General features: G+C 43.5%; 1 protein-coding gene across 3 annotated transcripts in view; it reads right to left on the reverse strand.

The window, feature by feature from the left end:
* The window catches only part of LOC137538488 (glyoxal reductase-like), a 36985-nt gene extending 13642 nt beyond the window's left edge, over positions 1-23343 (reverse strand). Inside the window, exons 1-2 of one of the 3 annotated variants that reach the window (XR_011024806.1) lie at positions 23282-23343; positions 7142-10198 (exon numbers count right to left, since the gene is read on the reverse strand). Coding sequence is in view for 1 of the 3 variants with exons in the window: in XM_068260703.1 (XP_068116804.1) it covers positions 9339-10198; positions 23282-23300 (879 nt within the window). In the remaining 2 variants the exon portion in view is untranslated. The other 2 variants (XR_011024807.1, XM_068260703.1) reach the window with 2 other exon arrangements.
* Positions 23344-24019: the final 676 nt, after the last annotated feature.

The following is a 24019-nucleotide window of genomic DNA, read 5'->3' on the forward strand; positions in this document are numbered from 1 at the left end:
GGAAGGCTGATAAGAAATCACCTCATTAGACTTAATTGACCACAAACAAACCCTGAGCCTTCCCCATTGTACTTCAAACAGAAAACATAAGACGCACTTGAAGAATTTCACACCTAGCCTGGATAAGGCATTGTAAAAGCAGCAGGAGTTTTTGAACTCCTGAAACATGGCAGCCCTTTCAGCTATTTGAAGCCAGGAGCTGCTTAGATCACTTTAACCTACCAACGCAAGTAGTCAAATTATACCAGGCTAATTTGGATTTGAAATGGGTTACTTCTAGCATCTCATACCTTGGTATTAAACTAACAGCATCTTATGACTCGCTTATTAAGGCAAATTATTTTCCTCTCTTGAAGTCTATATCCCATACTTTAGAAGAATGGTCACACCACAAAATATCATGGCTGGGCAAATCTACAGCTCTGAAAATGGTAATCTTACCCCGCATTCTTTATTATTTTAGAGCACTTCCTCTTAACCCCAGATGCTCTTTAATAATAAAATTTCAAAAACTGTTTACTAAATTTATTTGGGACTCAAAACCTGCTTGTTTTAAGAATGTATATCTATTTAAATCTCAGTCAGATGGAGGGGTGGGACTTCCAAATCTTTGGTACTATTTTCTTGCACCTAGATTTGCACAAATGTTGCCTTGGTTTTCTCAGACCCTAAATACACCTTGGATGCATTTTGAGACTGATTGAGTTCTCCCCTATAATTTAGCATCTATACCCTCCTTTTCATCTAATATTAAAGGGGAACTGAAGAGAGAGGTATATGAAGGCTGTCATGTTTATTTCCTTTTAATCAATACCAGTGACCTGGCGGCCCTGCTGGTCTATTTCTCTGCAGTAGTATCTGAATAACACCAGAAACAAGCATGCAGCTAGTCTTGTCAGATCAGACTTATAAGTCTGAACCACTAAAACACCTGATCTGCTGCATGCTTGTTCAGGGGCTATGGCTAATAGTATTAGAGGCAGAGGATCAGCAGGGCTGCCAGGCAACTGGTATTGTCTAAAAGGAAATAAATATGGCAGCCTCCATATACCCCTCTCTTCAGTTCCCCTTTAAAGCTATTTTACAAGGTCTAAATCTTATAATATGAGAACTTTGTTCTCTGGATTACTTATAGGGAACGTATGAGACTCTGCTCCCCTAAACCTCCACGCCTATCTTTTATAGGCCATCCTGATTTCCCAACCGCCTTTCAGGATCACGCTCAATTTGAATGGTGGACATCTAATTCAATGACTACCTCCAATCGTTTTTGGTTGGCGGACACATTTATCTCCTTTCAGACTTTGCAATTTGGTAGGGACGCATGAATATTTTAGATACAGACAAATAAGTCATTTCTTTTTTAAGCACTCTAGCCCTTATGGTCTCCTAAATTGCCCCTTTTATGAACATATGTACCTTTCTTCCACCCCCATAGCTGGATTCATTTCCAGACTTTACATACATATGAATACTCTCTCACATTCAAATAAAACTAGAAGTATGGGAGATTGGGAGGCAGAGCTTCAGGTAAACTTCTCTTTAGAGGAATGGCATAAAATCGGTGATAACATGATATCAATCACTAAAACTCCAATGATTAGAGATACAGCGATTAAATTAGCTACGAGGTGGTATAGAACCCCAATGAAACTGCATAGAATCTTTCCTAATGTTTCCTCATGTTTTAGGGGATGTAACCATGAGGGCTCTTATCTGCACTTATTCTGAGAATGTCCAATTGTTAACACCATTTGGGACAAATTTAAAAATAATTTATCCAGGGTCTCCTCAGTCCCAATTAAATTGGAACCCCAACATGTACTATTACTTAAACATAATGAAAGTGTCCCCAAAAAATGGAAAATAATTTACTATGTGATCATATGCGCAATCTTATGGGCAGTGGCTAGAAACTGGAAAACACCTGCTGTTCCTACTACACAGATACTGCAGAGAGTTGAAGATATTCGTTTAGTGGATTACCTGTACCATACTTCGCATGATACTTACCCAATTTTCCAGCATAACTGGGAACTTTGGTCTCAAAATGTGTTTCTTGATAACTAATCTTTGTTTGACCCGGGAGATATACCTTAAGGTCCGTACACACGCCTGACTGCAGGCAACGACGGATCCGTCGTCACCTCCCGCTGGGCGGGTGTTCCAGCGACAGTCCGGCGTGTGTACAGTCTGTCTGCAGACTGATACGGCTGTTTCTGAGCGATCTGCCACAGCCTTATCAGTCCGCCCACAGTCTGTACACACGCCGGACTGTCTGCTGAAAACCCGCCCAGCGGGAGGTGACGACGGACCCGCCGTTGCCTGCAGTCAGGCTTGTGTACGGACCATTATACTATTCCTTGCAAAGAAATGTCTTACTCTTCGTTCTTCTCTTCCTAAAAATACCTACAGGAGTGGAACTTTGTTTATCATTAGTTTATGATTGTTACTTAGAAACTAGTGATCTCTGGTTTTCAGCTTTTGTATTTCATGGACAAACTGTACATTTATTATGTATCTTTCTGTAAATCTTGACTATTTGTCAGTTTACTGTTGTAGACCTTGTTATGACCTTTTGACAATAAAAACTTAGTGAAAGAGAGTTCAATATGAGCAAGTCAACGTAAAAAAGGGCATATTTTCAGCCACACAGATATGTCCAATTTTAGGATATGTGGTCTCCTCACCAAAAGACCACAGTCCCAATATTATTACAACAAACATCACATAATGTACATTGATACATGTCAATGTACATTATCTGGTTATCATGCCATTATATAAAATTGTATTTATATTTTGTACTGGTCAGTTCTAAGGCGATCATTAGTCAATAATTTTCATGTACAGTGACATGCATCATATACATTGCGCAATTACAGCTACATATTTCCTGCCATCTAGTCAGGACCATTTTTATTTATTCAATTTACTTGATCAATATGATGCATATATGAAATTACCCATTACACCTCGGTCAAGGAGGTCTTGAAAGCAACACCTTGTTTTTAAATGTTTCCTCTATTATTCAATAAAGTAATTGTTATTAATTTGAATACAGACTGTCAGTATTTTGGACACGGCTATATCAGCCTAAGTATAAATTGGGGACTCTTGTTCTTTTCTTTTTAAAATGCATTATCTCTAGAGCCATCTGAATAACAACAACCAGACAAACATATAGGGCTGTCCACTCCGCTTTTTTGCCCAGTTTACGTCCGAAGCAGATGCGTTTTCATCAAACTTTTATGGGACTTTGGGTTTGATTCGTCATGCTAAAGCAGTCCAGCTTAATGAGAGGAGCGCAAGTTCAGCACACGCTATGCTGCAGTAGTTCAAGGTAGCATGCACTGGTAACTTACACGCCTTGCTTGTAACTAACAGCCATACCACTCGTCCCACCCTGAGCCCTGTCCGGTCCAGTGGCTTTCTAGGACATGATCCTGGCGCTTTGATTGGTCCAATAGGCTGCCTGTCACTTGACAAACAGCCGATTGGGAGACTCAACGTGCGGGGATCACGTCCTATAAAGCCACTGGAACGGGAAGGACGAATGGAGTGGGCGTTAGTTACAAAGAGCACGCGTAAGTTACCAGCGCACGCTTAGCTGCACTACAGAAGCATAGCGTGCGCTGAGCTTGCGCACCTCTCCTTAAGCTGTGCTGCTTTAGCATGATGAATCAAGTCCAAAGTCCCATAAAAGTTTATGATGAAAACGCATCTGCTTTGGACGTAAATTGGGCAAGAAAGCGGAGTGGACAACCTTATCCGTTTGTCTGGTTGTTGTTATTCCGATGGCTCTAGATAATGTATATGAAAAAGAAAAAAGCGCAGCTTGATTAATCAAGCCCTTTGCGTGCTATTTACTACAATGCAGTAAATGGATCCGTTTTAAACACAAGTGGAAGCAGACCCTATTTTGCTGCATTTCGCTGCACTGCAAAAAACGTTACAGGCCGGAAACGAGTCCTCTCTGGCCAAGATAATTTTTGTATACATATACACTATGTCAACTGTGTACTTAGCTGTTTGTACTTCCTTATCATGCCAACTTTTACAGTACTGTGATGCCTTTGCTTGCATTTAAATAGCTCTGTAAATTTTCAGTTTATCCTAACTGTATTTTTTTTTTTAGGAAAATAAGGCTCTCTTTTGGTACCATTTATTAGATTAAAGAGAATCTGTATTGTTTGATTTGTACAATAAAAACATATCAATCAAGTTACTGTGATCTCCAGGATCACTCCTTGCCATCTCTGCTGCTCCCCGCCACGATCTTGTCTTTTAATTGCCAGTTTTAGGCAGCGTTTACTAACAAAAAACATACCCGCTAACCAGGAAGTGATGTGTGTGTGTGTGTGTGTACACACACACACGCGCGCATACATACGTGTGCGTGTGTCATGTTACAAGTTTTTATTACATAGTGAATTATCTGCACTTGCACTCCAGTCTGTGAGTCTCACAGTTTCTCAGCATGTGACAGGCAGCTCCCTCCCCCCTCAGCCTCACAAACTGCATCACAGAAAGACAAGCAGAAACTGAAAGCAGAGAGTGAGGAGTAAACAAAGCACACAGAACCTGCAGGGGGCGTGCATAACTTATATCCATTACAACAGAGGCAGCCCATTCCTCCATGGGTCGACAAAGCTTGACATAGAAAAGAAGATGAGATATATTACAGAGACAGTGCAACTAGAAAAGGCTGCAGTAATCCAGATAAACAGGTATAAGAATGTATAGGATAGAAGAAATGAGGCTGAAAATTTTGTTACAGAGTCTCCTTAAAGCTAGAATGTTGCTGTGTTTTTAACCATTTCAGCCGCCCGGACCTGATCTCTAATGCAGAGGCAAGCTTCAGCGCGCTCATGCGCGCGATCGCGGGCGCCCCCGTGCTGTCCCACGGTAGCCCTGGGATCAGTGAATGAGAACATGATTCCCGTTCACTGATCTAAGTTGCAGGCAGAAAAACCGACGGTTTCTTATGAGAGACCACAGTTTTTCTAAAAAAAAAAAAATTCCCCCGTCCTTGTGCTTCCAGTAAGCGAGAAGCACAAGGAGAAAAAATAACTCAAGGTGGCCATCTTGTGGGTAATTAGTAAAACTACATCTACATACATTTTTCATGTCAATTTACACATATTAGAACATTAAAAATTAACTGTTTATTTCCCAACACCAAAAAAATTACCCAAATAAATTTTTTTAATGAAAAAAAAAATTACAATTAAAAAAAAAAAAAAAAAAAGTTACCTAAGGGTCTGAACTTTTTAAATATGCATGTGAAGGGGGTATACTACGAACAATTTTTAAATGATAAGCTTGTAAATAGTGATGGACGCAAAACTGAAAAAATGCACCTTTATTTCCAAATAAAATATTGGCACCATACATTGTGATAGGGACAAAATTTAAATGGTGTAATAACCGAGACAAACGGGCAAATAAAATACATGGGTTTTAATTATGGTAGCATGTATTATTTTAAAGCTATAATGGCCGAAAACTGAGAAATAAATGTTTTTAAATTTTTTCTTAATATTCCTGTTAAAATGCATTTATAAAAAAAGAATTCTTAGCAAAATGTACCACCCAAAGAAAGCCTAATTAGTGGAGGAAAAAACAAGATATAGATCAATAAATTGTGATAAGTAGTGATAAAAGTTATTAGCGAATGAATGGGAGGTGAAAATTGCTCTGATGCATAAGGTGAAAAATCCCCGCGGGCAGAAATGGTTAAGCAAAGTTGTATATACAATTTTCGCTTTAAAGGCTCTCTCGCCAGGGAGGATGAACTGCATGCTTATTGGGCAGTTTAGCTTTCCAGCTGCTGGCCACTGGAAGCCGTTTTGGTTGCAAATGCATGCAATTTAAAAGGACACTTAAGCCAGGAATAAAATATCAGTTTTACTTTCCTGGGGCTTCTACCTGCCCCCTCCAGCCGTCCCGTGCCCTCGCAGTTACTCACGGAGCCTCTGGTCCACTGCTGCCAGCTAGTTTCATTTTCGCTCACAAGCCCGACAGGCCTGGCCAGGCGTATTTTTCTTTGCGTTCCCGTTGCCAATAGCATCCTACGTAGGACGCTATTGAGGAAGGGAACATGAAGAAAGCATAACATAACAAAACTAGGTGCCGGCGTGGGACTGGATGCTCTGTAAGTGACTGTAAGGCCACGGGACGGCTGCAGGGGGCTGGTAGAAGCACCAGGCAAGTAAAACTGATTTTTTTATTCCTGGCTTAAATTGTCCCCTTTAAAGTGACTCTGTAACAAAAATTACAACATTTTTTCTACCATCCTACAAGTTCCTAAACCTATTCTAATCTGTTCTGGCTCACTGCAGCACTTTGTACTATCACGGTCTCTGTAATAAATCAATGTATCTTTTCCTTGTCAGACTTGTCGGCCTGTGCCTGGAAGGCTGCCAACTCTTCCGTGCTGGTCTGTTCCTCTATGCACACTCCAGTGTGTGTTTTATTTACATAAGCCAGCAGCTTCTCTGCTATCTTATCAGTGATAGAAGAGAGCTGGATAAAAATCCTCCTCTGTTAGGCTGTGAAAGTAGCTGGCTGACACATACTGAGGAATTACAAACACAGGCAGAGCTGTCTGCAGGAAGCCTGTAATGTTCAGTGCATGAGAGAAGAAGGGGACAGAAGGTAAACACACAAATGATCTTTTGAGATTCAAAAAGAAAGCTGTATACAGCCTGATTGTGTATGGATGTATTTTCTATGTGTGGACATATTGTACATCAATCTACTTCCTGTTTTGGTGGCCATTTTGTTTGTTTATAAACAAACTTTTTAAAACTGTTTTTGACTACTTTTAATGTGGCGGGGAGCGGTGAAATTGTGACAGAGGGTAATAGGAGATGTCCCCTAACACACTGGTATGTTTACTTTTGTGCGATTTTAACAGTACAGATTCTCTTTAAGGCAGCATTTCTAACTCCATGCTTGTAAACACTTTTCCGTGAGCAGCTGAAGGCCTTTCAGCTACTCCAGGGCAGCTACTAGTGATCGGCACAGGTGGTGGACAGGTGCCCCCTCAATGTATTTGCATCTGAGCTTGTCACGTCCAGAAGCAACGAGAGACACTTTTTCACCACTGGATAAGGCCGTTGCATGTCAAACTTACCAAACGCTGCCATTTGGCTGCATTTAATTGCAGACGAACGCGCTTGTGGACAGCAACCAGGAAGTTGAACTGCTTGACAAATGAGCAGTTCAGCCATCTGTGGGAAAGAGGACAAAGAATTGGATAAGCTGTGTGGCTACCCATCAGCAAACACATCATGTCATATCTGAGCATGTGGCAGCCACTGTCAGATGTGACTCCTCAACGTGGTGGCCACCTGTCAGTGCCAAGTGCTAGCAAGTAACCGGAGCAATTAATTCACCATCTTTAGCATCCCAAGCAATTGAGACTTTTAGAGAACCCAAGTGACAATGCAGCTTTTTTGCATTGTATAGAAATTTTGCTGAAAGTATTATTAATTTATAAAGTGAGAGCATATTCTGCGGGTCTGTACAGAGTAAGGAACAAACGTGGAATACTAATACAAACAATGGTATACATAAAATATAGACACTGGTACATAATACAGAATTCGAAGACATCATAGTAATTACAGTGACCAAACTAACATGATGAACAACATGTATGGCAATTTCCAAGACACAAAGGGCTAGAGGGGGATTAGGGCAATTGAAATCTACATTAGGTCATGAATAGGAGAATGTAAACAGCATAGATGCCAATTGCTCCGGTCCTCTAGTGGTTAAAGTAGATTTGAACTTTCAAAATAATTCCGTTACAGAGTACCCAGCAAGCTCATGGTGAACCAGAACTCTCAGGAGTGTGTAAGGGGCAAAAGGAGACCGAAAAGCCCTCTTACAAAGATGATATGAAAAACAGAGGTTTACCTTCTTAAAACAGATGGTTTTTACAATTATTCAGGTTGAAGGGAGCTCTGAGATGTCTCCCAGTGCATCACTGCTGAATATGCAAATCATCTCTGATGTCCCTGAGAGCTAAAACACACCTCTAGAACTGCTGGAATGCAATGATGTGTCAGCTCGTTAATATTACAGAGCCACACTAATCCAACATGCATACAGAATGTTTTAGACTGGCTGGTCATCATCAGTGCATGGCATGGATTAATGTGGCTCTATGGAGTAGGACTCAAAATAATTCAGATAAGTGAAAAAAAATAATCTAAAAATGGCTACCTATAAAAGAGGTTCAAAATAACTAGAAAATGGGATGTGGCCTTGGAATACAATGATAAAAAATGTAAAAAGCGTGAGCAAAACATCTGAAAAGTTCACAAGTCAAAGATTAAAAAAATGAATTTGGTCTGACCAACTTTTCTCTGTGCTGGCCTGAATTTGTGCAAGTTGCTAGATATGATCATTATTGCTTCAGTGGATCCCCATGGTTGTCTGTATTGCTGAGTAAAGAAAACCTATCATCTGCTAAGTTCTGCAACAACGCAGAGCCCGGAGTGCAGTTAGAGTGTATGTGTGCGTGTTTTAGAACTGAAACTGCAATAAACATTCAAATTCCATTTCACCGTGCGGCCTGGGGGACAAAGCCTAGAGTCATTTTAAAGAATGAGCGCTTCTCATTTTAAAGCTTTGGGTGAATGAGGTCCCTCTGTCCTATACTCAATGGGTTAAACAGGTTAACGGCCATCTTAAATTGGAAAAATGACTGCATGTGCATAGGGGCCATGCAAACAGATGTAAAAACAAATTTTGGAGCAAGTGGCTCCATTCCCCAGAGGTGGTGGATATAGACCTAGTGAGGGGTAGACTTTTTGGCAGGGGTGTGGTTTTGTAATGCATATATCGTCAGTATTAATAAAATTGCTATGGTTTATTCTACACTTGGCAAATGTCTTTTCAACTGTTGGGGAAATTCCTGTTCTCTATTTCATATATGCCGATATGTAAATTAGTGATGTAGTGCATGCAATTTCTTTGTATAACTTGCTCTTATTGTATGCTCTTGACTTGTTCATCTTTTTGAACGTGTTGCTGTGACTTTCTAAACATCCGTTTGTCACCTATTGTATGGAATTGCATCTGTTGTAATTGTTGAAGTTTTTGTTTAATAAAACTTATTTGATAAAAAAAAACAAAAAAAAAACCAGGGACTGGTAAGGTTGCAATGAACACCAATTTGCTGTCTTTTTTTTAAAATCCTAACGAGAGTCTATTTTATCTTAATCATTGGCACAAATATAAACTGTACAATCTGTTAAAATATTTAGAGTAATTAATAATCGTCATGTTAAGAGGACATTTGCTATTATTAAAACACTATTTTATGCCACCCCTGTAGGATCCCAGCAGCATCTTTTCTCTATGCAATCCCTTTGAAGAAACTCTGCCTCTTCATCATTAAGTTCAAAGTTCCACACATCAATATTTTCCTTAATTCTTTCATAGGTTGATGCCTTTGGAATAACTCCAACACCTTGTCTAAGTGCCCACCGAAGCAGTATCTGTGAAGGGGAGCGTCCATGAAAGTTTGCCACTTTAATAACTTTGTCATCTTTCAAAAGATCGCCACATCCAAGAGAAGAGTAGGCTTGCAGGTGGACCCCATGCGTTTTACACCAATCCAAAAGGTCCAATTGGGGGAGGCGGGGATGGAATTCCACCTGAAGCACTGCAGGCGGTACAAAACATGATATTAGCAGCTCTGATAGATGACGTTTTGTATAATTAGATACTCCTATAGCTTTAATAACATCAGATCGATACAGGTCTTCCATGGCCTTCCAGCTTTCTTCTCTTGCTTTTTCATTACGTTTATCATCACTTCGCCATCCCTGCTTACCTGGCCAATGTATAAGGAAAAGGTCCACGTAATCACATCCTAATTCCTTTATACTCCTCAGGCAAGCTTCATGTGCATTATTGCCAAGATCCACAGGTGCTAATTTAGTAGTAATAAAGATATCTGCACGGGTCAAGCCGTATTTAGGCAAACACTTGCGCAGAGCCTGGCCGAGATCACCTTCATTGCGATAAACAGAAGCTGTGTCAAATGAACGGTAGCCGCAGTCTAATGCAGCATCAACAGCCTGAGACACATTTTCACACCCTTGTAATCGGAACGTACCCAGACCAAGAAGAGGCATGGTGACTCCATTGTTTAGAGTTACTGTATGCTTTGGATCTAGATTAACGAGAAACAAAAAAATGTTTTAAAAGATATGCATACATATTCATTTATTCTCAAATTGTATATATTTGCCATACTCTAGAAGCCAGGTGTAGACGCAGGGCCATTTGTGACCAATGTAACCAGAGTCACGCTTTTCCTCATCATCACCACGCACAATATGCTATTAACCATTTACCGCCATCCTAACGTATTAAAACGTCATGCTTACCGCTATTAACAGCAACATGACGTTTTAATACGTCGCGCATTCCCGCCGCTGCTACCGCCGTGTGTCCGCCGCTACCGCCGCCATTACCGTCGGGATCCCGTGCTGGGCGATTGGGGAAGAGGACTGAACAGTCCTCTACCCAATCGCAGTGCCTGGAGTGAATGGACGTGACCGCGAACAGTGGCTACGTCCATTCACATAAACAGGAAATGTAACAGTTTAATAAAGTGTGTAAAAAAAAAAAAAAAAAAGTGAACACGTCCTATGAGTGTTCACCAGCGCCATCTTGTGGCCAAAAAGTATATTACACCTACAAAATACATACATTTTCAAGTATATACACATCATTAATAAAATTACACTTCCAACCCTCCCCCCCAAAAAAAACACTTGTAAAAAAAAAAAAAATCAGCTTAAAAAAAAAAAAAAAAAAATAGTTGCCTTAGGGACTCAGCTTTTTTTATTCTATATTTTATGGGGGAAAATTAATTTTAATTTATTACATAGGGGCTTGTAATTATGGCCAGAACAAACAGAAAAATAACCACTTATATTTCAAAATAATATACTGTCGCCATACATTGTGGTAGGGACATAATCTAAACGGTTTAATTATCGGGACCACTGGGCAAATAAAACGTGTTTGTTTTATCCACAGGAGAATGTTTAATTTTAAAACTATAAAGGCTGAACACTGAGAAATAATGATTTTTTTTCTTTTTTTTTCTGTTTTTCTCATTAAAATGCATTTAGAATAAAAAAATTCTTAGCAAAATGTACTATCCACAGAAAGCCTAATTGGTGGCGAAAAAAACGAGGTATAGATCATTTTCTTGTGATAAGTAGTAATAAAGTTATTAGGGAATAAAAGGGAGGAGCGCTGACAACTGAAAATTGCTCTGGTCCGTTAGGATAAAAACCCTTGGGGGTGAACTGGTTAAAGGAATCGTCAGGCAAAAAAAAAAAAATATGAGTTTCACTTACCTGGGGCTTCCACCAGCCCCATGCAGTCATCCTGTGCCCTCGTAGTCACTCACTACTGCTCCAGTCCCCCGCCTCCAGCTAGTTTCGTTTTTGCCGACCTAGGGGTCGGCGGGCCGCATTGCATACATTTTTATGCATTCCTGCTGGTGCAGGAACATCAACGCATACATTTTTACGCGTTAGTGGCTCAATGCGTAAAAATTTATGCATTGCACCACTAATGCATAAAAATGTATGCGTTAATGTTCCTGCACCAGCGGGAATGCGTAAAAAATGTATGCAATGCGGCCCGCCGACCCCGAGGTCGGCAAAAACGAAACTAGCTGGCGGTGGGGGACTGGAGCAGCAGTGAGTGACTACGGGGGCACAGGATGGCTGCATGGGGCTGGTAGAAGCCCCAGGTAAGTGAAACTCATTTTTTTTTTTTGCCTGACGATTCCTTTAATACAGGGCAATCACTGTATTACTGTATTATTGGGCCATGCTACCTTTACTCATACATTACTGGGCCAAAAGCAGGTGTAAACTAAAAAAAAAATAAAATAATTTACTAACCAAGCAAGACATTTCCACGATGTGATGTGCTGACATTAGTAATACCAGGCAGATACCGATGACAATCAGATATCACTGAGACAGATATCAATGATATGCAGATATTACCATTAATCTCTTTAACAGTAATCCCAACCCAGGCTCAGGGTGGAAACAAAAGTTGTTGTTAGAGGTAATCATGAGCCTGGGTTGGGGGAGCTGCTGGAAGGTATATGAAGAACGTGAGTGCAGCGGCTGTTATAGCTCACCTCCCCCAAGGATCGCAAAGCTTTAAGCCCTTTTGTTCCAGCCTTCAGAGGCTTTTGATCCATTGGTTAAGATCATCATTTGTCATATTACGACTGATGGCGCTCTCATCATTTGCTAGAGCGCCACTCAGAGGAGAGGGGGAATAATTGCAGCTCTGGATCCCAAGGAGATGAGTAATATGCAGTGGCTGCAGCAAATCTCACTGTGGTATGAATTTTTCAGAATTTTAGGGTCTAAAAGCTCATGAAAAAATTGTACTCTTTTTAGACCCTAAAATCCAGAAAGAATCCTACCGCCAAGGAGGTGAATTGGCTGATACCAATGACATGCAGATATTAAAGGGCAACTGTAGTGAGAGGTACATGGAGGCTGCCATATTTATTTGTTTTTAAAAAAATACACATTGCCTAGCTGTCCTGCTGATCCTCTGCCTCTAATGCTGGGAATACATGATGCGTTTCTGCGGCTCGATTCCCGCTCATCCCCGCTCCCCACTCTCTCTCTGGAACGATTGAGGATCACCCCCTCTTACAACACCATTCAAACAGGCCCTCAAAATGCATGTCTTTAAGATTGCCTACGCCACAACACTGCCCTAACATGCTCTGCCAAGCATTGACTTTACAGCCCCTACCCAGTGTGTTCCTACCCCCTTTAAATTGTAAGCCTCTGGTAGGCGAACACGTGGAATACAATTCAGGAGATTTGGGCGTAGCCGGCACCACCATTGACCGTAATAGGAATTTCAGCTATAGCAGCGCACAGTGAGTAACTTCGGCGCCGTCAGAAGACTGGGCTGAAGTTACTTTTAAAACACTGTAATTCGGCTGCCAGCAATAGGGGGAATAGTAATTAACACCACCAGGACTTGTGCAGGAGCAGGGTAAGCCGTATATCGGCTGTATCCTGCTCCCAAGTCTCCTGGCGGCGAATTCATTTCTACACCTGGTAGGGCCCTCCCTACCTAGTGTATCCAACTTGATCATGCACTGCCATCAGCAGGAATCCCTCCCATGGGCTGACTTAGACCTTAATTGCCTGGTCTCTAAAGGTGGCCATACATCACGTGACTTGAATCACGTGATGTATCAAATCGGATAAAAATCGGTACCACCAAGTGCGTGCCTGATCAATGATGTGGCCAATTTCGGGCCAAGAGGGGGTACACATCACATCAATCGGTCAGACATGCTGCGCGTCAGTAATGGTGAGCGATAAAGGGACAAAAGACTAATGCAACAAAACCCCCGACTTTGTACCCCTTAATGTTCAATGTGCCCCCCCAGTGCACTATATATTACCTGTCTGCGTCTGCCACTGGCTCCGGGCGCCACCCTTTGTCCATACACGCACCCAACATGGTTGGCGGCGTACACGTGGGTGTGTGTGACATTGCACACGCGCCCACATTACTCCAGCAACCATGTGGGGGGCGCGTGTATGGATGGAAGATGGCGCTCGTAACCAGCAACGGACAAGTAATGTATGGCACCTTAAGACTTTAACCTCGCTGCATGACTGTGTACTTTGCTGCTCCTTGTTGTCTGTCCCTGTGTATTTTATCTATTATACAGCACTGAGTAATATGTTGTAGCTTTTATAAATACAGTAAATAATAATACCAATAATAAACCTGTCGCCTGCAGGGATCAAGACTTAGGGCCCATTCACACGGGCAGTTGATAGGCAGTGAAAAGCCTGTCGAACTCTCACAACTGCTCGCTGCTGCCTGGTAACTGCTTGGTGAGAACACAGTTCAACTGCCCATGTGAAAGGGCCCTTAAAGGGGCACTATGGCGAAAAACTATAAAATTTAAAATATGTGCAAAGATATACAAATAAGAAGTAAGTTTTTTCCAGAGTAAAATAAGCCATAAATTACTTTTCTCCTATGTTGCTGTCACTTACAGTAGGTAGTAGAAATCTGACAGAAGTGACAGGTTTTGGACTAGTCCATCTCTTCATGGGGGATTGTCAGGGATTTATTTTGAAAAGAATCAGAATCGCTTTATTTCGCCAAGCACGGTTGGACCGTGCCCGGAATTGGATTTGGCACAGAGATATGGCACAATAAAGTAACACGACATTGGAAGTAAGACAACACTGATTTACAGAGTCAGCAAAACGTTACAGAAGTTAAAAATCAGTAGTACTAGTACACACTCTAGCAAAGAACAGTGATCAGGGCAGCAACAAACATGGCCAGATAACAGTCAGTAGACTGCAATAGGGGGAAGCGTTTGTGGAGAGGGCAGAGTTCAAGAGTCTAACGGCTGTGAGGAAAAAAGTGTTTCTGCGCCTTGTGGTCTTGGACGGGATAAACCGGAACCTCCGGCACCCGATTTGTGTCGACAGAAAAGGCTGTGGTCTGGGTGGGAGAGGTCGCCAAGCACTTAGTGAATATCAGTTGCTCTGCACAATTGCCAAAAAAACTGTGTAGCGAGCAGGGAAGCTGGCCAGCATCATTGTTTAAATCCTTTTTAACCTCCTTAGCAGTATGCCCAACACTGTTTTGGGCATACCGCTGGCTGTCCCCAGGAGTCCCCCAGTATAATTTTAAGTGATCGCATAGCTGTAGTAGCTTCAGCTAGCTCTGGGCTAGCTAGCAGTGGTGGGCAGCATACCCAGATTACTTTTGATCCCCCCGATCGCCGCTGAATACATTACCCCCCCCCCTGGATCCAGTGATCGGCGCAGCCTCCCTGCACATCTCCTGTCCTCTCTATGGGGAGGGACGGGTTTGCGCATGACGTCATGTTGGATCCTCCCTATAGAAAAGAGCGGAGCTGTCCGGGGAGGCTGTGCCGATCGCTGGATCCAGGCTGGGTAATGTATTTAGCGGCGATCGGGGGGGAGGATCAAAAGTAATCAGGGGATGCTGGACCACCACTACTAGCTAGCCTAGTGCTAGCTGAAGCTATTACAGCTATGCGATCACTTAAAATTATACTGGGGGACTGTCGGCTGCAAACCCTCCGGCATGCGTAACCCTCAGGAGGTTAAGGAATATCTTTATAAAGAATAAAAACCTTAATGAGAATCCCCCCATAAAGAGATGGACTAGTCCAAAACCTGTCACTTCTGTCAGATTTCTACTACCTACTGTTAGTGACAGCAACATAGAAGAAAAGTAATTTATAGCTCATTTTACTCTGGAAAAAACATACTTCTTATTTGTCTGTTTGCACATATTTTAAATTCTTCGCCATAGTGCCCTTTTAATCATTCGGACAACTAATCAAGTCCACGTAGTCGCGCATGACGTCACAAATACGTCATGCGCAGTGTGCTCACACTGCAGGATGCACACAGCCAGGCCAGCGCAGTAATGCCCAACTCCGGGGGTATTTAGGTAGGATGCAGGGGCAGAGAGGAGAACGAGAGGAGCGGTGGGCATCAGGACAGCTGTCAGTATATGCCTGCTCCCCCTATTTCTCCAACTTAATTTGGCTCTGGTATCTTTTAACCGCCCTCCGCACGTCCCTACCGCCTACTGCAAATAACCTAAATACAAAAAAAGATACATTTCAAAAGAGAATAATTTTAGAATTTAAAAACAATTTTAAAATAAATTTCAGTTGTACCAGACCGGCACCCGGCTATTTCTCAGGACCCAAGTTTTTGCTTTTGACGCTTAATATGGGGCACCCAAATTGTCCATTAGCCACAGGCATCCAAATTTCCTACGGTACTTATCCATCTCAATCTTCTTAGACAGCACACCAAAACCGCCCGTAAGCCGTGCACGGTCTAGTCAGTGCGGCTGACACCAACTTAATGTAGTCAAATGGAAGATGACCAGCACCGGCTGTTTCTTTAAGAAAGCGGGATTTTATTCACTCCAAGTATGAATAAACATAGCTCCAGACATCCAAAGATATTCAAGATGTACTTATAGCTCCAATGTAGAAAGCTCTTAGATGCATGCAAATGGGAAGGGTCCTACATGGCAGTAGAAGAAGCCCCCATTGCAGCCAGGTCCGCCCACACAACGGACGCCGTTTCGAACGGGAACACCGTTCTTTGTCAAGTGAATAGCATACCAAACTATCCCAAAAAACACCTAATTTATACTCCTCCCCCTCACCCATCTACCAATCCCCAAACTGGTGGACCTGATGGGGAACTGCAGGCTATCCCCACACATAGCATGACATACCTGGATGGGCAGGGTATAGTATCCATTTCACACGCCATGTCTATGCGAGCGGCGTACATCACCGCCCAGCACGGACTTCCGGCTCCGTCCTTCCCTCCTACGTCATCTAGACCATCGGCGCGGGTGTACCGCGTCAATGGATACAAAATGCGTCCCAGCGCCATTACCGCGTTTGGCGCCATCTAGTGGTTGAAAAAAATACTGTTTGAAAAGAAAATATTTTCCACAACAACAGTATCATATATATTCATCAAAGGCTGTCATCTGGGTACAAAATTATGAATCAATGTATCAAACCAGATATATGACAGTCAATTTGAATATTGAGAGGAGAAGGAAAAAAGAAAAAGAATTGGAAAAAATTACACTTGCAAACTTGTAAACATAAAAGACCCCCCACAGGGGATGAGTCTGCGCAGTTCAGTCAAGATCAAGTAGTTGATAATCTGGTGGTGAACATCTCTTCTCGAGTTCTGACAGTAGAAGAGGAGATGGTTCTTAAAAAGGGACTTTCCTTCTGCCCTACATATATGCCTGACTTTTTCGAACTGGATATAGATCTAACGAGATTCTTTCGGAATATTAGATTAAAGAGTTTTTTTGCCCAACTTCCATCACGGGAAAATCCTGCTCCTACTGAGCCCCCTCATCCATTATCGTTAAGTGACTTTAATCTTAGGAATCGGAGTGAGTTTACCCCTCCCTCTAATCCAACCATCGAGAATTTCATTGCCCAGGTGAAGGAAGATGTTCGGAAACTGGAGTGTGAGTTAAATCAAGGAAAACGACATGGGTACCGGAACAATTTATCTAAAACAGAAAGACTGGCACTCTGTTCTTTACAGTCCGCCGACGAGATAACTATCAAATCGGCGGACAAGGGGGGTGCATTGGTTATCATGGATCGATCATTCTATATCAGTAGTATTCAACATCTATTGGAGGATATTTCAACTTACTTACCCTTAAAAGGGGATCCTCTACAGTCCATTGAACGGAGTATAGAGAAGATAGTACAGGAGGCCCTGAATAAGGACATTATTGATGAAATGCTAGCCAAATTTCTGATTAAAAAATATCCTATAACACCGGTGTTTTATATACTACCAAAGATTCATAAGGATTTGTATAATCCCCCCGGTAGACCGATAGTCTCCGGGGTGGATTCTGTTCTATCACCTTTGGCCATTTTTTTGGACACTGTTCTTCAGCCCTATCTCCCGATTCAAACCTCATATGTAAGAGATACAGGAATGTTCTTGGATCTATTGAAGAAACAATCATCTCTGGATAGTAATCCATTGATGGTAACCATGGACGTGGAGAGTCTGTATACCTCTATCCCCCATCATGAAGGGATGGAGGTAATACAACACATCCTCCAGACTCGTTCTGACTATGATGATTGTCAATGTAAATTTTTGATGTCTCTGCTACAAATTGTTCTAACTAAAAATTATTTCCTTTTTGAGGATGTTTTCTTTGAACAGGTCCGTGGGACGGCGATGGGCTCGAGCGTGGCCCCCTGTTATGCTAATCTTTTCATGGAGGCGTATGAGGAAGCCTTCGTGTATACACATCCGCTTTTCCAAAATTATGCTAAGATGTGGATAAGGTATATTGACGACATATTTCTGTTGTGGGGGGGGCCACGTTCGAGCCTTGATGCCTTCATCTCGGACCTACACTCCAGGTATCCGATAATTAAATTGACATCGCATTATAGCTATGAGTATATAGACTTTCTTGATGTGAGGGTTAGATGGGAGGACGGTGCATTTCAGACAGACCTTTTTAGAAAGTCCACAGATAGGAATTCTATCTTGCATTTCGATTCCTTCCACCCTTTATCTTTGAAAAGTGCAATTCCAAGGTCTCAGATTTTGAGGGTGGAGCGAATTGTATCAGCATCTACCACTTGTGAGGTGCGTGTGGAAGAATTGAGGGATAGGTTTAGGAGTAGGGGTTACCCAGAGGGAGTATTAAAAATTGAGAAAAGAGGTCAGAAAGATAGGGTAAGAAAAAACATAACAGGTAGAGTCCCTTTTGTTTCTAGGTTCAATACAGCATCTAACCACATAAAAAGGATTATACAACAAAGGTGGCCTATCTTAAGGGAAGGTCTACCAAGAGTCCCTGAATTCAGAGATCCCCCCCTATTTTCTTTCAAAAGAGCACCCTCACTAAGGGATAAATTAGTAAGATCCGATATAGGTCCACCTAAAGATAAAACTGTAGGTAGAGTTAGAAGGGGGACCTTCCCATGCAGAGATTGTGTTCAATGTGGTCATGTCCAGGGTGGGGATTCTGTCTTGCATCCTCTGAGTGGGAAGAGGTTCCCTTTGAAAGGTTTTTTTGACTGTAATTCAAGATATGTAGTTTATTGTATAAAATGCCCTTGTGGTTTGTTATATGTGGGCCAGACCACTCAGAGGATTAAAGACAGGATCTCAGCCCATAAGTCTGCAATTAGAGGAAGGAAAATGGAACAGGCTGTCTCTGCACACTTTACAGAAAGATCACATGGGGTATCTACATTGAGATTTCAGGTTCTGCAACAGATCCATCGCCCTAGAAGGGGTGGGGATAGGGTCAAATTATTGCTAAAGGCGGAGGCTTGGTGGATCAGGCATCTGGAAACAATGCACCCAAAAGGGTTAAATAGGGAATATGATCTTTTTCCTATTTTATAAATATGTTTTCCTTGGAGGGATATGTGGTCGATGGAGATGTTACCCCATTTGTGGCCACGTCTGCCATTTTTTTACCAAATAATTTATTGTCATATAGCAGTAATTCTTTTTCCCCTTTTTCTTTTTTTGATACAATTTTTAGTAACAAAAAACTTTTTCTTTTTATTCATAGGTGGAACTGTAGGAGTTTCCTCACTAGTATGCAGCAGGCTTGGGCAAGTGTAATTTTTTCCAATTCTTTTTCTTTTTTCCTTCTCCTCTCAATATTCAAATTGACTGTCATATATCTGGTTTGATACATTGATTCATAATTTTGTACCCAGATGACAGCCTTTGATGAATATATATGATACTGTTGTTGTGGAAAATATTTTCTTTTCAAACAGTATTTTTTTCAACCACTAGATGGCGCCAAACGCGGTAATGGCGCTGGGACGCATTTTGTATCCATTGACGCGGTACACCCGCGCCGATGGTCTAGATGACGTAGGAGGGAAGGACGGAGCCGGAAGTCCGTGCTGGGCGGTGATGTACGCCGCTCGCATAGACATGGCGTGTGAAATGGATACTATACCCTGCCCATCCAGGTATGTCATGCTATGTGTGGGGATAGCCTGCAGTTCCCCATCAGGTCCACCAGTTTGGGGATTGGTAGATGGGTGAGGGGGAGGAGTATAAATTAGGTGTTTTTTGGGATAGTTTGGTATGCTATTCACTTGACAAAGAACGGTGTTCCCGTTCGAAACGGCGTCCGTTGTGTGGGCGGACCTGGCTGCAATGGGGGCTTCTTCTACTGCCATGTAGGACCCTTCCCATTTGCATGCATCTAAGAGCTTTCTACATTGGAGCTATAAGTACATCTTGAATATCTTTGGATGTCTGGAGCTATGTTTATTCATACTTGGAGTGAATAAAATCCCGCTTTCTTAAAGAAACAGCCGGTGCTGGTCATCTTCCATTTGACTACGGTACTTATCCGTTAGCCGGGCGCATGCGGCAGGTGGCGCTAATTACTATTCCCCCTCCAGGCCGCCATGGATAGTAGGGAAAGATGTAACTCTGGTGGAGTTTTGTCGCCGGCTAACGGATAAGTACCTTTCCTACTTCCCTAACCACCCTCTCTGCCAATGCCTAACAACCCTCCCTCTGATGCCTAAATAAGCGATGCCTATCTTTAATTCCCCCACACATGCCTACTCTTAAAAGGCTTCTTCCAGCCTCGAGCAGCAGTCTCAGTCACTCTTCGCAGCTCCGGTGGTCCTTGTTGTCCCTGCTGGCCACCCACAATAATGGCGACCCGCCGCACCAGATGAAGTGGACGTGCAAGCACAGAACAGCCGTCCCCAATGGTGGGTCGTCATCATTGCAGGCGGCCAGTGGGGACAACGAGGACCAACGGAGCTGCGGCGAGGGTCTGAGACTGCTGCTCAGGGCTGGAAGAAGCTCCAGATGAGTAAAACTTACATTTTTTACTTCACATCGGAAGTTCTTTAACTCACCTCTCCCCACCCATTTATGGCGGCCCCAGTACCTGCTATAACAGAGGTTCCCAACCGGTGTGCCGCGACACATTCATGTGTCGCGGCAGCACCAGCTATGTGTCGCCGCTCTCTGCTCCCCCTGCTCGTCTCCCCCGCAGATCGCCCTTCTCAGGGCTACAAGAAAATAGCCGCCGCCGTTCACATTTGCAGACATGCGGCGGCCATTTTCTTGTAGATCTGCACTAACTACAGGCAGAGGGCGGAGGCAGCGCATCGAGGACGGAGCCACTGTGCGAATGAGTGGCTCAGGGAGGAGAAGAAGGGGCGGAGTGGTGGCTATGGAGGGGTGAGTTAGGGCGGGGATCCCCAACCTGCCTGTGGTCCGCGGGACGCTCCCAGTTGGGCCGCAGGACTGTCTTCTTCCCTTCCTGGGGCGCTATACTGGGGCACTATACTAGCTATCCTGGGGCACTATACTGGCTATACTGGGGCACTATACTAGCTATCCTGGGGCACTGTACTGGCTATACTGGGGCACTATACTAGCTATACTGGGGCACTATACTAGCTATACTGGGGCACTATACTAGCTATCCTGGCTATACTGGGGCACTATACTAGCTATCCTGGGGCACTATACTAGCTATCCTGGGGCAATATACTGGCTATACTGGGGCACTATACTAGCTATCCTGGGGCACTATACTAGCTATCCTGGGGCACTATACTGGCTATCCTGGGGCACTATACTGGCTATCGTGGGGCACTATACCAGCTATCCTGGGGCACTATACTAGCTATCCTGGGGCACTATACTAGCTATCCTGGGGCACTATACTAGCTATCCTGGGGCACTATACTAGCTATCCTGGGGCACTATACTAGCTATCCTGGGGCACTATACTAGCTATCCTGGGGCACTATACTAGCTATCCTGGGGCACTCTACTGGCTATCCTGGGGCACTATTCTGGCTATACTCTATTCTGGCTATACTGGGGCACTATTCTGGCTATACTGGGGCACTATACTGGGGCGCTATACTGGGGCAGATTGTTTCTGAGCCCCTCATTGTGCCTGCAGCATCAGTAGATTGTCACTGAGCCCCTCATTGTGCCTGCAGCATCAGCAGATTGTCACTGAGCCCCTCATTGTGCCTGCAGCATCAGCACATTGTTACTGAGCCCCTCATTGTGCCTGCAGCATCAGCAGATTGTCACTGAGCCCCTCATTGTGCCTGCAGCACCAGCAGATTGTTACTGAGCCCCTCATTGTGCCTGCAGCATCAGCAGATTGTCACTGAGCCCCTCATTGTGCCTGCAGCATCAGTAGATTGTCACTGAGCCCCTCATTGTGCCTGCAGCATCAGCAGATTGTTACTGAGCCCCTCATTGTGCCTGCAGCATCAGTAGATTGTCACTGAGCCCCTCATTGTGCCTGCAGCATCAGCAGATTGTCACTGAGCCACACATTGTGCCTGCAGCATCAGCAGATTGTCACTGAGCCCCTCATTGTGCCTGCAGCACCAGCAGATTGTCACTGAGCCCCTCATTGTGCCTGCAGCACCAGCAGATTGTCACTAAGCCCCTCATTGTGCCTGCAGCACCAGCAGATTGTCACTGAGCCCCTTACTGTGCCTGCAGCATCAGCAGATTGTTACTGAGCCCCTCATTGTGCCTGCAGCATCAGCACATTGTTACTGAACCCCTCATTGTGCCTGCAGCATCAGCAGATTGTTACTGAGCCCCTCATTGTGCCTACAGCATCAGCACATTGTTACTGAGCCCCTCATTGTGCCTGCAGCATCAGCACATTGTTACTGAGCCCCTCATTGTGCCTGCTGCATCAGAACATTGTTACTGAGCCCCTCATTGTGCCTTCAGTATCAGCAGATTGTTACTGAGCCCCTCATTGTGCCTGCAGTATCAGCAGATTGTTACTGAGCCCGTCATTGTGCCTGCAGCATCCGCAGATTGTTACTGAGCCCCTCATTGTGCCTGCAGTATCAGCAGATTGTTACTGAGCCCGTCATTGTGCCTGCAGCATCATCAGATTGTTACTGAGCCCCTCTTTTCTATCATACGGGACATGTCATGTATATCTGAATGTTTGGCATGATGTGACGTGTCCCGGATATCTGAATGTTTGTCGTGATGTGTCACGACCTGGAAAAGGTTGGGAACCACTGTGCTATAAACTATATTTGTATGGGTGTTTATAGCAGCACCCAAATTTCAGCGGCTCTCCAGCACCCACATTTCCTGCTTCTGGTGGATCAAATGAAGTGCAGGAGGAAACTTGGTGGTGAGGTGCTTGCAACTGAGGCTTGCATAAGTTCGCGCAGTCTAGTCTGTGAGACATTTCAATTAATATGTTCTTAGATTTCTGCTGAAATTGGAGTTGGGTGATGCGATGGGGCAAACTATTTATATTCCTGATCAATTTTCAAACAAAAAAAACACACCAATTGCTTATCCATTTGAATGAAGAATTACTACGTCTAGACTAAATGATTAGGTGAATAGTGCTGGATTTTTAATCACCGATAAACTTCCGTGAAGTTTACCGCTCTGGTTTCACATCTTCCCGATACACAGATGAACAATGCTGCCAAACTAAGTAACAGGAAGTTTCTGCTTACATAGCTACCACAGCGGCTGTATCAGGGCACGGTTATTCAATTATAAAGTCTGCCCCGTTTTGAAGCGTGTCACCAGCACCGTGCAAGTTGTTAGAACCCCCCTACCTCCATGAACAGACTCCATTGCTGCTGGCTTGCTGCTGCAGTGTCTACTGTCTTCTTCTAAGCTGAGATCACCACGTGATTAGAGCTGCGCCTCGAAGACCAGCCCTCAGAGTAAGTGACGTCGCTGGTGACAAATCCGAACACTGGTATTTGTTTAAAACAAGGACGCTATTAGATGCAAATACCTCTAAACTGTTTTAATGGAATGTAACAATTTTACAGAGACTGTGTAAAGCAAGTATGCTGCCTAATGAAATGCAATGCATTTTCCTGAGGTCGTTTTAGGGAAGACTGCAATGAATTAATAAAGATATCCTCCATAGTGTAATGGTTAAAGCGGTATCTTCACCATAAAAATCAAATTTCAACAGCAACTGGCCTGAGTGTATTAAGTGATAAAGATGCTAATCCTGCATTCAAAACTTTCAAAACTTTTTCTGCTGTTATGATTTGGAGTTATCACATACTTAAGGAGAGTCTGAAGCGAGAATAAATCTCGCTTCAGACCTCATAGTTAGCAGGGGCATGTGTGCCCCTGCTAAAACGCTGCTATCCCGCGGCTTAACGGGGGTCCCTTCACCCCCAAATCCCCTCCGTACATCGCGGAATCTCTTCTGAATTGGGGCAGGGCTAACCGCCGCAGCCCTGCCTCCCGCGCGTCTATCAGACGCGTACCTCCGCCTCTCCCCCGCCCCTCTCAGTCTTCCTTCACTGAGAGGGGCGGGGGAGAGGCGGCGA

Source organism: Hyperolius riggenbachi, chromosome 11 (assembly GCF_040937935.1).
Source record: "Hyperolius riggenbachi isolate aHypRig1 chromosome 11, aHypRig1.pri, whole genome shotgun sequence".
Classification (NCBI taxonomy): Eukaryota; Metazoa; Chordata; class Amphibia; order Anura; family Hyperoliidae; genus Hyperolius; species Hyperolius riggenbachi.